The 16,641-nt window shown below is 43.3% G+C and overlaps 1 protein-coding gene across 2 annotated transcripts in view; it reads right to left on the bottom strand.

Annotated features, from left to right (window-relative positions):
- LOC138504310 (dual oxidase 1-like) overlaps positions 1–16,641 on the bottom strand; it is a 1,064,761-nt gene that overhangs the window by 125,694 nt on the left and 922,426 nt on the right. For both annotated transcript variants that reach the window (XM_069624719.1, XM_069624718.1), the window contains exon 18: positions 15,305–15,478. In XM_069624719.1, coding sequence (XP_069480820.1) covers positions 15,305–15,478 — 174 coding nt within the window. The remainder of the gene's footprint in view (positions 1–15,304; positions 15,479–16,641) is intronic.

Here is a 16,641-nt window from a genome sequence, read left to right as displayed (position 1 = left end):
AGGAGTGTTTGACAGCAGAGCGAGAGTTGAGAAAGGCAATATGGAGAAGGTTGCCATCCTTGAAAGACTTCCAGGGAGGGTTACAAATCAGAGGTATGCTCTGCGGAGGTGTGTAAGAAGCCTGAGGGGGGAGCAGAAGAGGAAGGCGGAGAGGGCAAGCTAGCCAAGGAGGAGACAGTAGGGGGAGGCAAGGAAGCTGTGAGGGGAAGAGAGGGGACAGCAGGCGAGCAAAGGAAATTGATGAGGCACAGGAAGCGTCTCTCAAAGAGGAGAAGGTTGGCCCGAGGGCCTTGGACCAAGACGGTACCATTCAGGTAAACATTAATGATTACCTTATAGGAGTGGAAGGGGGCCAGAAGGGCCTCCCACCAGGTGCCACCATTAATGGGAGAAGAAGAGAAAGGAGAAGGCACAGAGACCAAATGAAGAGTCTATAGGTCTGGCGAGGGAACGACAAAAAGGATGTCGGTGAGGATTTGCCTGGAGGAGGGCTGGTATAGATGTTAACGATAGGGAGGCCTGGGTTGGAGACCAGGATGTCCTTTCTAAATTTCTTCCTACCAGATTTAGTGAGTAGAGCAGGATAGTCGATAGAAAAGCAGTTAGAAAAGATAGGAGAAACAGAGAGCACATAGAGTAGGTGTGGGAGAGGAGAGAAGAAAGAAGGGGGCAGGGGCGGGGAGAACACTAGGGTGGGACACAGCGAGGGGCGCAAGCAGATGAGACAGAGAGAGATCAGACAATAGGACAAGACGACAGGCGTTCAGGTAATGGTAGAAAAGTTTGCTAGATGAATGCTTTGCTGAGAAGGCAAGACCACAGAAGGACACTACTTTCACAATATAATTTTAAATGCTGGAGAAAAACACACCAAAGTCTGAGAGTTCTGTATAATGGGGAAAAAGCCTAGGTTTCACAATGAAATTTTAAATACTTTCACAGTGCAGTTTTAAATACTGGAGAAAAACACACCCAAGTCTGAGAGTCCACTGTGTGGCCAGGTTTTTAGGGTAGAGTGATGGCTCTATTCCTAACCCTGTCCAGTCTTACCTTACTTAGTCGCTGCAGGTTAACGCCTGGCCATTGGCATCCACTGCTGACACCTGCAGACCCGATATGGAGCCGCCTCTGTGGGTGCCGCCCTTTGCCTTGCGGCCCTTAGCAGCAGGGTCTGCCGGGCAGAAGGCTGCCCAAGGAAGGCCATTTATGACAAGCAGCACACCAATCGGGGGAGAGGAGGCGGGCTGGGAGGTGGGAGGGATATGAACATGGAAATGGATGCAGTGGAGGTGGTGGGAAGAGAGATACAGTGGTGCTGAGAGCACAAGATTTTAAAAAGCCAAGAAGTGGATCACCAAAGGCCCAGGAGGGTCTCCATGCTCACCTGCTGAAAACACCAGAAATGGTGAGCAGGGCACTTGCAGGAACAGTAGGCCAAACGAACAGGAGCAGCCAAAAATCAGGGGAGGGGTCGGGCTGGGAGACGGGAGGGATATGAACAGGGAAATGGATGCAGGGGAGGGGTGGGAAGGGAGATACAGCGGCGCTGAGAGCGCAATATTTAAAAAAAAACAAGAAGTAGATCACCTAAGGCCCAGGAGGGTCTCCGTGCTTACCTGCTGAAAACGCCAGAATTATTACATAATTGGTAACATGGAAATTACATGGTTATACTGCATAGTTCCAGTTCCAGAATAGATTGTTCGATACATCTGAGTGAAATAAATGGGTAAGAACACAGATTTCACCTCCAGATGAGATGGATGTAAGAATGGATACTGCTTACATTCATTGTAATGGGTAACTCGTAATCAGCAATAGAACTAGTATTCAAAAATTCATAACTGAGAGTGACTACTTCTTCACTGATATGGAGGAGACCATTTGGTTATGGGCTTCTTGAAAAAAAGACATACCATATATTATATGTGGAAGTAATAGTAATCAAATATTATTGTATTAAAATGATGAAGGGATCATTTGACGCTACCTATAATCTATGGCAAATGTTGATAAATTACGCATGCAGTTAACAAGTGAGAAGGCAAATATGTGTAGGACCAATACAGCTTGAGCAAACTTTATGCATGATTAGTATTCACAGATTGGGAATTCAAAAAAGTCAATTCTAACTGTGAGAAACCTGAAGGTGTCTCCCTGTCTAGTCCCCGGGATCTGTCACCCAGGTGGCCAGGACACGGCCATAGCTTTTAGATCCAGTTCATGGGTGTGGACCAGTGTGGAAGGATCATCTGGATGGGGGATCCTTGGGGAGTGGGAGACAGAAGGGTGAAACGCAGCATCCCCATTCTATGCACACCTTTTCTCCATCCTCTTCCGCATGACATTCAAAAACACTGCCCCCCCTTTTCTTACACAAACACTTTTGCACAACACGAAAGACAACGGACTAACACCAGAGCCGTTTACCTGGCGTGTCCCCATACCAGGGTCAGGCAAAGTCAGGCAATTGATCAAAATCACACACAACGACGGTCCATTCCTTTCCCCACAGGGATAAAAGGTGGGGCAAAAGAGCACAGTACGAGCAAGGCAGCCCTGCACGACAAGACAGCTATCCATGCCTGGCAGTTCAGGAGGAGGAGAAATGTGGCGAATATCGAGAGGCTAACAAGGAGAGACACGACCTTGCCCTTTTCCACGCAGACCCGCGAAACCTCCACAGAAGGAATCGTAAAACCGAGGACAATAGCCCAAGTGTGTTGCAGCAGATGCCGACAGTACACGGAGTGTGTCTACGCTGATAAGCATGAGCAAGGGAAACTCTTGCTACTGTGGTGACGGTCTTAACTCTAGATACAAGGAAAGCCAAGCAGTTCATCAAAGGTGAGTCGAAGGGAAAGCCGATAAGAACCGAACTATGTTGAATGAAAGTCGCAAAGTGGCCATTTGAAGAAAGTTCAAAGAACTGTAAATTGTAAAAGGGAAAGCCAGCTTCAGATGGAACCGGCACCACGCGCATGCTAACTCGAGAGACTCTGGTCAATCCCATGTTGAGTAAAACTACAGATACCAGAAGGCCGTAGGAGAGTCACAAAGATAGATAGCCCTTAACCTAAGAACAGGGTCAGATTGGCCCTTCTGGCTTTCGGCCCGTGGCCGGGCTGAAATCGTTCCTGGGGAGTGGGGGCCAGTTTCTGGCCATGCCTGGGCCGGTTTGGAAGAAAAAAAATTGGAAAACAAAATGTATTTTTTTCTTTCTTTTTTGTTTCTTTCAAAATACATCATTTGGCCTTGGACGTCTGCTTGCATCCACAGTAATTTAGTGTACTTAGGAACAATGCTATTTGATGCCACTTCCTGTGTTGTCAAGGGGTGAAAGGTCGTGTTTCATCTCTTCCCAGGATGTCACTTTGGGGTGGGGTCAAATGACATCAGTTCCAGTGATGTCATCAGACGTCAGGGTTCGTGAGGCGACGGGTGGGCCACTTTTTTGATGCAAGGGGTGGGCCACTTTTTTTTGGGTGACCGGGTTTATTTCTTGTTCCAGTCCGACCCTGCCTAAGAACTGTAATGAAAGCTAAGGGAAGTGAATCCCACATGTTGACAAATAGCACATGAACTGTGTGTCGTGGAGATTAGCAAGAGTGAACCCGGCGGAGGGATGCTAACGGAAAGGGGAAAAGTCTAAAGGCCCATGAGGAATTGTTAGTGAAGATTTGTGCAAGCAAGAAGCATTGCATGTGGGGTCCGATCCCGACCGAGGGAGATCCAGGGGTAGAAAGTCACCACCCAAAGCTCATTGAGAAAAGAACTGTTTTGGATTAAGTTGTTGAACTCGGCTTGCGAGGGTTCTGCACCCAGAAGAGGGGAACGCAGGGGTGAAGCCATGACCCAACACACATTTGGAACAAACCTTTATTTTGTTTTACTGAGATATCAGGCCCCCTGAAGGCAAGAGACTTTTGAGAGTAAAGAGACTTGGACCTTGAGAACCTGATAGCTGAAGCGGAACTGTCGACTTGTGCTGGAAAGGCTCGAGTGTGTGCTTTACTCCAAAGTCCCACCTTGTCCGTGCTAAAAATGTGCAGAAGGGAAGCCTCGAGGCAATCACATCCTGACTTATTATTTGTGAACACTTTTCTTCTTTATTTTTAATACCCTATCCCACACTCTTTTGTATTTAGCGTAAGGAATTGGCAATCTTTTTTTTTAGTATAGGTCATTTTATTTTGACACAACGCCACTGGGACTGCCTTATTTTCATTTGATGGTTGACACTTCCTCCCATCTTAGATTTAGGTTTAGTTTAGGCATTTTTCCACCCTGCATAAACATTTTAATAAACAACACCCTTGAACTGTGATCACTTGTGTCTGTCTTTACTGTTGCCACAATGAGTGTCTTACATATGGTGTCAGACGTGGGATGTGACTCAATTGAAACAAATTGAGGAACCCTACAATTTCAAAAACTTAGTAAGAGAGCCTCTAACCCTTCCATCGCCACCAAGGAATCAATATGGTTTGATATCTGTAGCAGTAGGGAAGCTATTATTCCCCCTGGTAAAAGAGGAATGATTCCTATGGATTTAGTCTTGATACCGCCCCCAGGATGCTACATCAGACTAGCCCTAAAATCAGGCTTAGCATGGAAGTTCGGGATAGATGTCTTAGCAGCGTTATTGATCCCGACTTCAGGGGAGATGTGAAGGTTCTTTTACAGAATCACAGAGAAGTCCCTTTTGAGGTATGTCAAGGAGATTAGATTGCTCAGTGAATTTTGGAAAAGGATCCATTCACTCAATTTAAAGAAAGTGAACCAGATAAAACAGAGAGATGTAACTTAGGCTTTGGGGAAGCTGATAAATCTCTTGACATCGAAGAAAGGAAGGGGGTGGAACCTGCCATCTATCCTGACCTGGCCTTTGCCCAGCAAAATGATCCAGCCCTCGCTGAAGCTTTTTTACAAGCAATTCCGGAAGAGGAAGGCAAAGAAAATGGGAGTCCCTTTTTCTTCATAAAACAAGGGTTACTTTATAGGAGAGAAACCTCCCACAAAGGTTTGGTAAAAAGTCAACTAGTAATAACCAAGAGTCATAGAAAGGTTGTGCTACTGATCTCACATTCTCATCTGACTGGAGGTTCATTTAGGACCATTTAAAACACAGGTGCTCATTAGTGGGAAATTGTATTGGCCGGGGGTCCATGCTGATATAAAAACGTTCATCCAGGCATGCAAAATATCCCAAAAGACCAGCACGCACATCCCATTACCTGCCCCTCTGAACCATCTGATCATAGAAGTCTCCTTTTCTAGAATTGGCATGGACATAATAAGACCTCTAGAGACATCTAAATTGGACAATAAATATGTCCTAGTGATTGTAGACTATGTAACCCGATATCCTGAGGCATTCCCAATGCGAAATAACACCACCAAGCAGATCCTTAAGCATCTCCTACCGTATTTCTCGAGGGTTGGTTTTCCCAAAGAAATACTCGCAGACCAAGGTTCACATTTTATGAGTAAGCTTATGGCTGAAGTCAAAAAGCTACTCCACAGCACTACCTCGAAAACTTCTGTTTACCATCCACAAACCGATGGCCACATAGAAAGATTCAACAGGACCTTAAAACTAATTTTACGGAAATTAGTAGACAAGGACGGGAAAGACTGGGACCGGATGATCCCATGGGCCTTATTTGCCGTAAGGAGAACCCCCCAAGCTTCCACAGGTTTCTCTCCCTTTGAATTGCCCTACTGAAGAGAACCCAGGGATGTTTTGGACATGCTATGAGAACTTGGGAAGAATTTGAGGAGACCCCAATTTCAATCTCACAAACCTCCACTCAAATGCGAGAACACATGAAAATGGTCAGAGACTCGGTTTGTACTCATATGGGGAAGGCCCAAAGTCAACAAAAGGCTGCTTATGATAAAAAGGTAGATTTAAGATCATTCTCCATATGACAGAAAGTACCGGTCCTCTTGCCCACCTCAGAAAACAAACTTGTCTCCAAGTGGCACAGACCTTATGAGGTAATAGAACGGATGGGAACATGTGCGTATAAAATAGCCCAGCAAGACAGAAAACAGAAAGTCCACTTATACCATATAAACCTCTTGAAAGAATGTAAGGAGAACCCATCAGCCACCCATGCCAAGGTACTAGCCTGTCTGGTTCCTGAGGACATAAACAACTTTGACTTAATTCCATCCGAGCTGTCAGTCCAACAGCAAGAAGATCTAAAACATGTAGTAATCTCATTTCTTGATGTATTCTCAGAGAAACCAGGAAGAGTAAAGGGTACATACCATTATATCAGAACACCTAAAGGTAAAGTGGTTCATCTAAAGCCACATCAACTACCTGAAGCCCGTAAACAGATAGTGATCGTGGAAGTCAACAAAATGTTGAAAGCCAATATCATTGAGCCCTCCTCAAGTCCATGGTCCTCTCCTATCATGTTAGTCACTAAACCTGACCATTCCTGGAGATTCTGCATAGACTTCCGTCAAGTCAATGGCATCTCAGACTTCGATGCCTATCCCATGCCACGCATCAATGACCTATTTGATAAACTCGGAAAAGTCACCTATTTATTTACCCTAGATTTAACAAAAGGGCACTGGCCAGTTTCCGTATATGGGCCAGATAAGGAAAAAGACATGTTCTCAACGCCTTAGGACTATTCCAGTTCGAAGTCCTCCCCTTCGGCCTACATGGTGCACTGGCTACTTTCCAACGCCTCATGGATAGTATCCTACAGCCCTACTCTGATTTCTGTGGAGCCTATATTGACAATATCATCATTTATAGTAGGACTTGGGAAGACCACCTCTCCCACCTTTTTTAACGCTCACCTGGTATCCACGGGGACGTCACTCAGCCTGTTCTGACCTCTTACGACCTCAAACCCTTCCCTGGAGTTTACTCGACTGGAGACTGGGCCTGAAACACAGGATTGGTAGAGTTTAACTCCCTATTGTCTCTGTGTGCTTGAACCCCTTCTTCCCCGGGGTCCAACCCTTCCCTTTGATCCACAGCTCACCTTGTTTTCTTGGAAAGTGTGCTCTGCGCCCTGCTTTCAGTGCAGGGGCGCGTTGTTCGATGCAGGCTTGTTGCTGCCTAGTTACTTCACTGACAAGAGTCCGACAGGTAAGTATAGTCTTTTGAACAGTTCTCTAACTTCGTTCCTTTCCTTCCTTAGATGATGGCCGGCGTCCGGGGTTGGCGGCGTGCTGCTGAGATGAGTAGCGCTGAAGGTGAGTGAGAGCGCGATGTGCAATGTGACTCTTTCGTATTTGTATTGAACTGAGTTCTTTTTCTGCGTCTTTTAGGTGCCGCGACGTTTTCAGCGTGGATGCCGATTATGAAGAAGAAATGCGGTGAGTAAGCGCGGTATGCGGCGCCTCTAGATGTTTCCACGCTAACCTGGAGTGTCTTTTCCCTCTTGCAGATGGATGAGAAGTTCCGGAGACAGAGTTCTCCCAGAGCGGCTGGGATTCAGGTAAGCGTTTGAAGGTCGTACAGTCTTTAAAAATAAGCAAAGATTTGCTGAATGCTTACTAATGCCTTTTTTCTGTTCTTTTCCCTTTTCCTTAGGAAGCGGTGTGCCGGGATGGGAATGACACCGCCGAAGATGCCCGCAGAACAGAAGGAGCGATGAATGATGGGCAGAAGCGCCGCAAGGTAAGGCTGTTCCTAATGGTGTTCTTGCTCTTGCAGGAGCTGAGTGCAGAAGGAAGATGCAGGCCTACTGGAGACCGATCCGAACACGGTGAGTGTCATGCTCCAGGTACAGAAAACACAAAGCATGTTTCTCAGCCTGGGCATGGCTTAAATGGTCTCTGGGTATCCCAGGTGTCTCTGGGCTGAACCACACCCAAAAGACTAGACTGCACATGCAGTTCTGGGAACCGAAATATGTGGGGGCATCCATCTTGTCCCCATCAATGCACTACAAGTCCAATCCCCAATGTTATCCTATGGGAGTGAGTGAGTCTGGTGCCACAAGCACCAAGTCTGACTCCAAGTGGGTCTTTGGAGGGATGGAGAGGCCCTTGAGGGCCATGCAGGTGATCGTGGCCTGGCTCCAGCCTGACCTCCATGAGGGCTGGCGACATGAGGGGCATGAATCATGACACCTTTATACCATCATGAGAGTCCTCCGAAACGCTGGCCTAACTGCTAATCCAGTTAAGTGTTTATTGGCCCAATCAGTCGTAAAATATCTTGGCTTCTTCCTCGGATTAATAGGGTATTATCGTAGGATTATCCCCAACTTTTCAGACAAAACAGCTCGGCTGACCGATAAACTTAAAAATGCTGAACCCCAGAAACTCCATTGGAATGACAAAGATGAGATGTGCTATAACATCCTGAAGCAAACTTCATGTCAGAATCCAATCCTGAAGGTAGTCGACTTCTCAAAGGAGTTTGTGTTACAGACAGATGCCTCCCTTACAGGGCTGGGAGCTGTCCTGTCCCAAATTTGCAACGGACTAGAACTTCCCATATTATATGCCAATCGCAAATTATTCCCACAAGAAAAAAACAACTATTTGGTAGAATTAGAGGCCTTAGCCATCAAATGGGCTATTATTCATCACAGGTACTACCTATTAGGACGTAAGTTCACACTTGTCACCGAACACTCAACCTAGCATGGATTAGCCAACGTAAAGATTCCAACCTACGGGTCACACAATGGTTTCTAGACCTACAACCCTATTGTTTCACAGTATATATAGGGTACTGGAAAGGATGAGGACACTCATATCAAGACCTCCTTGGTTTTATTTAAATATAGTAACCATCAAAACATGGAATTGAAATAGGAGAGAAAAACAAATAAAGCAAATGAAAATGCAATCTGTAGTATTTGAATGGTAAATTATGAATCATTAATCATGAAGATTATTATAGTCAATATATAAGCACTGTGTGCACAGAACAATTAATCCTGTGAAACGTATACACTTGTTATCTTCATGAAGCATTGAGTGCAGAGGTAATTTCACAGGTTTCACAAGTTGTTGAGCAGCACAGGATTCAAATCAAAGCTGTCCTGTCCCAAATTTGCAACGGACTAGAACTTCCCATATTATATGCCAATCGTAAATTATTCCCACAAGAAAAAAACAACTATTTGGTAGAATTAGAGGCCTTAGCCATCAAATGGGCTATTATTCATCACAGGTACTACCTATTAGGACGTAAGTTCACACTTGTCACCGAACACTCAACCTAGCATGGATTAGCCAACGTAAAGATTCCAACCTACGGGTCAAACAATGGTTCCTAGACCTACAACCCTATTGTTTCACAGTATATATAGGGTACTGGAAAGGATGAGGACACTCATATCAAGACCTCCTTGGTTTTATTTAAATATAGTAACCATCAAAACATGGAATTGAAATAGGAGAGAAAAACAAATAAAGCAAATGAAAATGCAATCTGTAGTATTTGAATGGTAAATTATGAATCATTAATCATGAAGATTATTATAGTCAATATATAAGCACCGTGTGCACAGAACAATTAATCCTGTGAAACGTATACACTTGTTATCTTCATGAAGCATTGAGTGCAGAGGTAATTTCACAGGTTTCACAAGTTGTTGAGCAGCACAGGATTCAAATCAAAGCTAGTGCAGGGGATAATACACTCAGACCAAAATGTTGTATTTTAATATGCCTGGACGGACCCAAGAAATTGGACCTGGGTCTCAAAGGTGCATCAAAAGAACCCATCGATTTAGCCACCAATACAGGATGGGGAAAGCCTTAACCAGACGGCAAATTCCAACAGGATTCACTTGAGGCGGGATGAGCAAATAGTGATGGGCTCTTGGAACACTCGGGTCTTTGGTCATCTTACAGGGACTTCGGATGTGGACCTTGGAGACCATGATATCTTATGTCTCCAAGATTGCGTTCACCTCGGCCGTAAAAGGCAGCAAACATAGACCTTCAGCTGGCTTATTAACAGCGATTCGATCAGGAAGTGGACTAACTTTAAAATCAATATTGGTGTCAACAGTTTTAATGCAAGCAGTTCTCATAGAATGGTTGAAATGGAACACAAAGGGAGAACATGGAGAACCTTCTATGATTCTGTTAATCAATTCCTATTGGAACCCTGCTGCAATAAGTGATGAGGTCTTCCTGCAATCAATTGAAAAGATCCTGGAAAACGCAAATCTAAACCAGAAAATAGATCATACCATTGTCACCAGAGATCTGAACTTAATATTTGAAGAAACAGATCGCATGTGGAAAAACAGCGGAAAAACCGTGCCCTCTTACAAAAGAGGAAATAAATGGAAACAATTGATGGAAGCCTTCGATCTTCACAATCTCCATGGTCTATGTGATCAGCAGCACAATTCGGTCCCTTCTTGGGAACGAAATGGTAAAGGAATGACGATCGATCACGCATTTCTTTCAATGGACTTGCTGCTACTCATTGAAAATAGGGCTGTACCAAATAGCATATTTAGTATTCGGCCGAATACCGAATAGTTTGTCAACTATTCGGCCGAAGACGAATATGAAGCCGAATAGTTGCTTTATTTAATAAATCATGTTCCAAACTTCAGAAAATGCACATATTAAAAAAACAAATAAAGCACCATTTTAAATGCATTCTATTCTTTTATTTCTCTTCATTGTAATTAATGTAGCATCTTTATTTAAAGTATAAAAGCCAGAAATAAAGCAGATTTAACCAAAATGAAGGGACCAAATGTACAGATGATTATTGCATATTCAGTGCCAGTCAAAGTATGAGGCTTCACAAATGCAAAAGGACTACCTTTGTGAATCAGATGCATTGCATTCTCTATCCAGTTGCAAAGTCGATGGGGTAGAGTTTTGAAACTTCTTTGCACCTCACATAGAAATGTATAAAATGGTTCATGTCGGCTCATGCAGGACACAAGTCAAGAGGAAATCTGAAATGCATGAACTCCATCTCACAACTATTCACCCCACCTAAACAAATGCTGTTCACTTTTCACTTATCCTAGTCACTCGTTCTCGGCAATACACACACATGTGCAATTTATAATTCCAGATAATATATCAGATAATGATAAACGCAGGACTCAAGTCCCTAAAAAAATAAAAGGGGGGACTATGACGTACTCAATGGGAAGTGACATAACAGAAACTCAAAGTATCTATGCACTTTTCTTTCAGTTTGTTTATTCCAACTGAAAAAAGGGCACATAGCATATAAACATTTGCCAAAAGAAAAGATGTTCCTGTATTGTTGCAGGCTAACTATAAAAGATGAGCACCTTTTTTGTCTAAGAATCTGTAACAAAACATACTCTAAAGAGCAGATTACAATATAAGATATTTTTCAGCTGTGTGATAGCAATTTGTCTGGTCTAATTATATTCAGTTTTGCAAACTGAAGTCTATATTTGCCTTGCTGAGTTCATGTTGCATTGTATTCAAATGAGAATGTCAAAGTAATCGGCAAGAACCGAATAGCAAGAAACTATTCGGCCGGAGCAAAATAGATTTTTTTCAGCCGGAATTCGGCTGAATACTTACTCGAAACCGACGTTCGGTACGCCCCTAATTGAAAAGTTCAAAGTTATAAGAACATTGAACAGCGATCACAACTTGCAGCTTATGAGGTGGAAATCAACAAAGAAACTGCTAGAAAAGATGACATCAGACTTAGAACTACGTAATGGGAGAAATCGCCTCCGTTTAAAAGAAAAAGCAATAAAAAAATTAACAGAAAGTTACCAGACCCAGGTGGAAAGAGTTGCAAACCCTATAACAACGGATTTGGACTACTATCCCTTGCTAGAAATTTTCAAAGTAAGGAAGAAAAAGGGAGCAGAGACCCAACAACCGAAAGTTCACACTTACAATGCTTCTCCGGTGGCAAGAAGACGTGCAGTCAGAAAACTTAAAAGGCAAGCAAAAAAGAGAAGCAATCCACTGACCTCAGAAAAACTGAAGCAAGAAGTCCAAAGTTACAGAGCATGGGTGAGAACTTTTAGGCACACGCTTTACCAAAAGGACCCCGAAGACATGCTCCGTGCATTATCAGGAAAAAAATCTAGAGAATTCTGGTCACTGATTCGAGCTACCAGACCAGAAGTCAGAGGGAGGTTGCAAAATGGTGTGGGGAAGAATTGTGGGTAGCTCACTTTAAGAATCTGTACAAATCAGAAGCAAATACCTACAACATCAGCCGCATAAAAGAAGGACAATGGATGATAACATCTTCCATAGAGGAAATTGAGCTAAAATAAAGAAATGAAATAATTCTCGGGCCGCCGGCCCTGATGGAATTACAAACCTAGAACTAAAGCAACATCCTGAGTCTTTGGCTCCGTTCATTAGTACAATTTTGAAAGAAGCAGTAAAAGCCAGATATATTCCAACATCATGGAGAAAGGCCCATATAGTGCCAATTTTTAAAACGGGTGACAAAGCAGACCCGCGCCAGTACAGGCCGATCGCATTGCTAGACACAATAGGAAAAATCTTCGGATCCATGGCCCTGGAAAACCTGCAAGGTTGGATAAATCAAACAGGAAATTTCAACCCACTACAAACAGGTTTTGTTAGAGGCCTAGGTACAATGGTTAACATCTTGCTATTAAGTGCACTAAAAGCAAAAGTCAAAGAAGGCAAACCACGGTTGCATTCAATATTTATCGATTTGGTTCAAGCCTTCGACCGGGTTGATCGGGAAATCCTCTGGGAAAAGATGGAAAACCTAAAATGCCAAAGATCAATTACGTGTCCAATAAGAGCATTGTACTCCGAAACATCAGTAAAGGTAAGACTCAACAGAGCAGGAGATCTATCTAGAGAAATTCCAAATGCCAGGGGGTTAAACAGGGTTGCCCCCTGGCACCCGCTCTCTATATTTTGTACACATCGGACTTTATGAATACCCAGAACTCGATCAGATCCTTTCCCCCATCCTTGGGAAATGAGAACAATTTGAGACTGATTTACGCCGATGACATTATTTTAATAGATCAGATGCAAGTGGGTCTTCAGAGACAAGTGGACAATCTCCTTGATTATTTGGAAAAAAATAAACTGGAACTGAATAAATCTGAAACAAAAGTAATGTTGTTTGAAGAAGGAGGAAATGCAAAAGAAATCATCATGCTGACCATAGAGGGAATACAACTTGAGAAAATAACAAACGTTAAATATTTGGGGATTATATTAAACAACAGCCGGGTAGAAGTCCTGATGCCGGAACATCTGTTTGTGAAACTCAAATCCCTGATTACCCAATCGAAAATGAAAACTCGAAGGTTTGGCCGATTTTCAGTACTCCCTATTGTACATTTCTACAGAGCCAAAGCTGTGCCGACATTAACTTATGGCGTAGAAGCAATGCCGGGATTGCCTTCAAATTTATGGCCAAAACTTGAAGGGCGTTTTTGGCGGGAAGTTTTAAATCTGCCCAACTCTACCCCCATGGTGGCGATAAGAAGAGAATTAAGCTTAAGTTCAATGAAAGCCCTGGCAGAACGCAATACACTGATGTGATTTAGAAAAGTTATTGATCTATCAGTAAAACCCATCTTGCAAATCATCAGAAAAGAAATGGAGACCGAAAACAACGGGATGCTACTCCAATGAAGGTCGAGGAATCGTCTTCTCCTAGAGAAAATTGGCAGTACAGAAGATGAGTTGTTAACTAATCCCACGAAGATTAATGTAAAACTTCTGAATATGGATTGGATAGAGACCGGTGAGTTGGCAAATCAATGTAAACTGCTCACAGACCTCCCATGGAACCCAAAAAAACTGAATGAAGTGCTTCCGTAAAATGCCCAAACCAATGAACACGACAAGCCTTCCTCCGGAGTAGACTGAACTTAATTAATACAAATGAAATCTCAGCAATCAGAGGAAATGTAACATCAAACAATTGCAGATTTTGTCATCCATGTGGAGTCGAGAAGACACCTTCTACTTGAGTGTTGGGGCTTGGAGAAGATCAGATACACCTGGCTAGACCACTTCTTCAGAGACCTCCACGTTTATAGTGAGGATGATTGGTGGGCGCACTTAATGAGTGGGGAAAAAACCAGATAGGTGATCGCCGTGGTGGGATTTTTTGACCAACTAGGTTTGGAAAAGAAATGAGGGAAAGTGGTAGAGTGTTATGGAAAATCAACAGGAAAATCTTGAACTTCTGAGCCCAGGGAATAGCGGAAGGACGATTGGACTGACTTTTTTCGTTTTCTCCCACAATATTACATCCGCTTCCCCATGCCCTCTTTTCCTCCCCCCTCTCTATTCTATTCTACTCTACTCTACTTTCTTCTAAATTCATCATCTTCACTGTCTTAAGGTTTCTTCCCGAATTGGTTCTCTCCTTGTTTCGCCTTCCTCTCTACATAATCTCCTTGCAGAAGAGCGTCATTTTCATTTTGTACACATTTTTTGTACAATTAAATCAAATAAAAAAAATATGCCTGATCCATCTCTAACTCTCGTTACAAAAAGGAAAAATGTAAAATCATGAATAAGAAATACAAGACCGTAGTGTGCCATGGCCTTTTGTGCAGTAAATGATTTCCAATTCTGCAGGATTTTCTCTATTTCATCATTATTACAAGCATTCAGTTTCACCAAATGCTTCTTAGGAACTTCTTCTAATGACAGAAATTCCATATTTTAATACTTTTGTAGAACTAGGAAAGTGTACGGACCTCACTGATTTTGGAATGAACATTTATGGTGACATTTAGAGCCTAAATAAAATATCTTGTGTTTGGAATGTATGAAAATGTACACCAATTAAATTGCCAACACTGACTTCCTTGGACAGCAAGAATCAGCTTCTGATGTTCTGATGTGAGCCCAAAGAGATTGGCTTGTGTCAGATAACTGCTTAACTGTAGAACACATGCCACTTCATCTTTCATAAACGAAGGCTCATTGTGACAAAGGTCTCTATGGAAAGACCATGTTAAAACAGAGGTGGAATAACAACTTCAGAGCACTCTTATAGAAGGGAAAGCATTTGATGGAGACAGATTGCTGCCTGGGGTATTTTATTTTTAAGAAACTTTGACTGCTAGGTTCTTTACACTGTGAAAAAGGATGTATGTGACCCCCCTCAGAATGAGGATTATTTTCAAGGCAGAAATATTGTTAATGCAGTGCAGAGAAGCATGCAGCAATGGGGGACCACAGAAGAAATGGTTGGGGAGTAGGGACATATCTGGGCTCCAAGAACACAAGAGGTGTTCAGGTGTTGAGGGCAGAATGACTACGAGTAAGGTTGGTCTCTGGGTGACTAGATGTTGGCATGTAAACTGTGTACCTGTGCAAATGAGTGTCGGAAGAAGGTCTCCAGGATCTGCTTTCTCTGCTTCTTGGTAACCGCTTCCTTCAAGAGTATCTGCTCCTTCACCATGGAGATGCTGAGTGTAATACCGTTGTTGGACACCTGCCGGAGAAACTCTTCTCTTTCCACCTCCCCATTGAATAGGAGGACCTTACATGGACAGAAATAAAAAGAGAACCCACATGTGAGTAGAATTTATCATATGAATATATATTAGAATAAGCTATTTGAACCAAGTCACACATGGCACAGCGCCACCCAGTAGCCATCACTGGAAATTAACCTCCAATTCGGAGCCACATGAGCAAAGTATAATGGGTAGGGTAATTAGCCCAACTGTAAACCTTTAGCTCCAGAAAATGGTCTTTTGTCTTACAGTACAGTGTTATTTTATACATAGCTTAATCAACCCAAGACAGGCAGTTCTCAAGACTACGGACGACAGCACACCAGTTTCACACTTATTAGGGATCTTCAGCGCAGTACAGTCTGACATTCTTGTGGTTTGGACATTGAGGAATATGTACCAAACATAAGCAAAGTTATGGCATGTTTAAAAAAGTATGAAAAAAATTAAATGTGAAAATAGAATAAGCCATTTGAGCCAAGTCACACATGCCACAGCACCACCCAGTAGCAGCTACTAGAAGTTCACCTCACATTCGGAGCCACGTTCGGATTGTGGATATGCAAATGAGCCCAAATGCAAGCCTTTAAGTCCAGAAAATGTTCTTTGTGTTACAGGTGTGAGAAAACATGAAGATGTCTCATCCGCTAGTCCCCAGAGGGATCTGTCATCCAGGGGGCCCGGACATGGCCATCGCTTTTGGATCCAGTTCCTGGGGGTGGGCCAGTGCGGGGGGATCACCTGGATGAGGGGTCTTCAGGGAGTGGAAGTGGAGGACCGGACAGTCAGACGTGGTATCTATCCCCTTCCCTGTAACACCTTTTCCCCATCCTACCAAGTAGGATACCTAGGAACTTAACCACACCATCCCCTTTCCCAACACGAAAATGTTCTCACTGACAGTTCACTGTGAGCAACAACGAACTAACACTGGAGCCGTATAACTGACATGTCCCAATACCATGGTCAGGCAAGGTCAGGCAATTACTGATCATTACACACAGCTGACTTCCCTCACACTTCCCCACACAGATGAAAGGCGGATCACGAGAGCACACTCTGAGTAAGGAAAAGCACACGAGGAAACAGCAGTTCCAAAATTGCAGTTTAATATAAGGAGAAAGATGGCGAGACCAGAGAGGGTTGCAAGGAGGGAAGTGCCCTTGACCTTTAAAGACTGTTACTT

This window comes from Ambystoma mexicanum, chromosome 11 (assembly GCF_040938575.1).
Source record: "Ambystoma mexicanum isolate Mex_15411 chromosome 11, UKY_AmexF1_1, whole genome shotgun sequence".
In the NCBI taxonomy this organism is placed as follows: Eukaryota; Metazoa; Chordata; class Amphibia; order Caudata; family Ambystomatidae; genus Ambystoma; species Ambystoma mexicanum.
The sequence above is the reverse complement of the archived record's forward strand: the minus strand, read 5'-3'. Positions and strand labels throughout refer to the sequence as shown.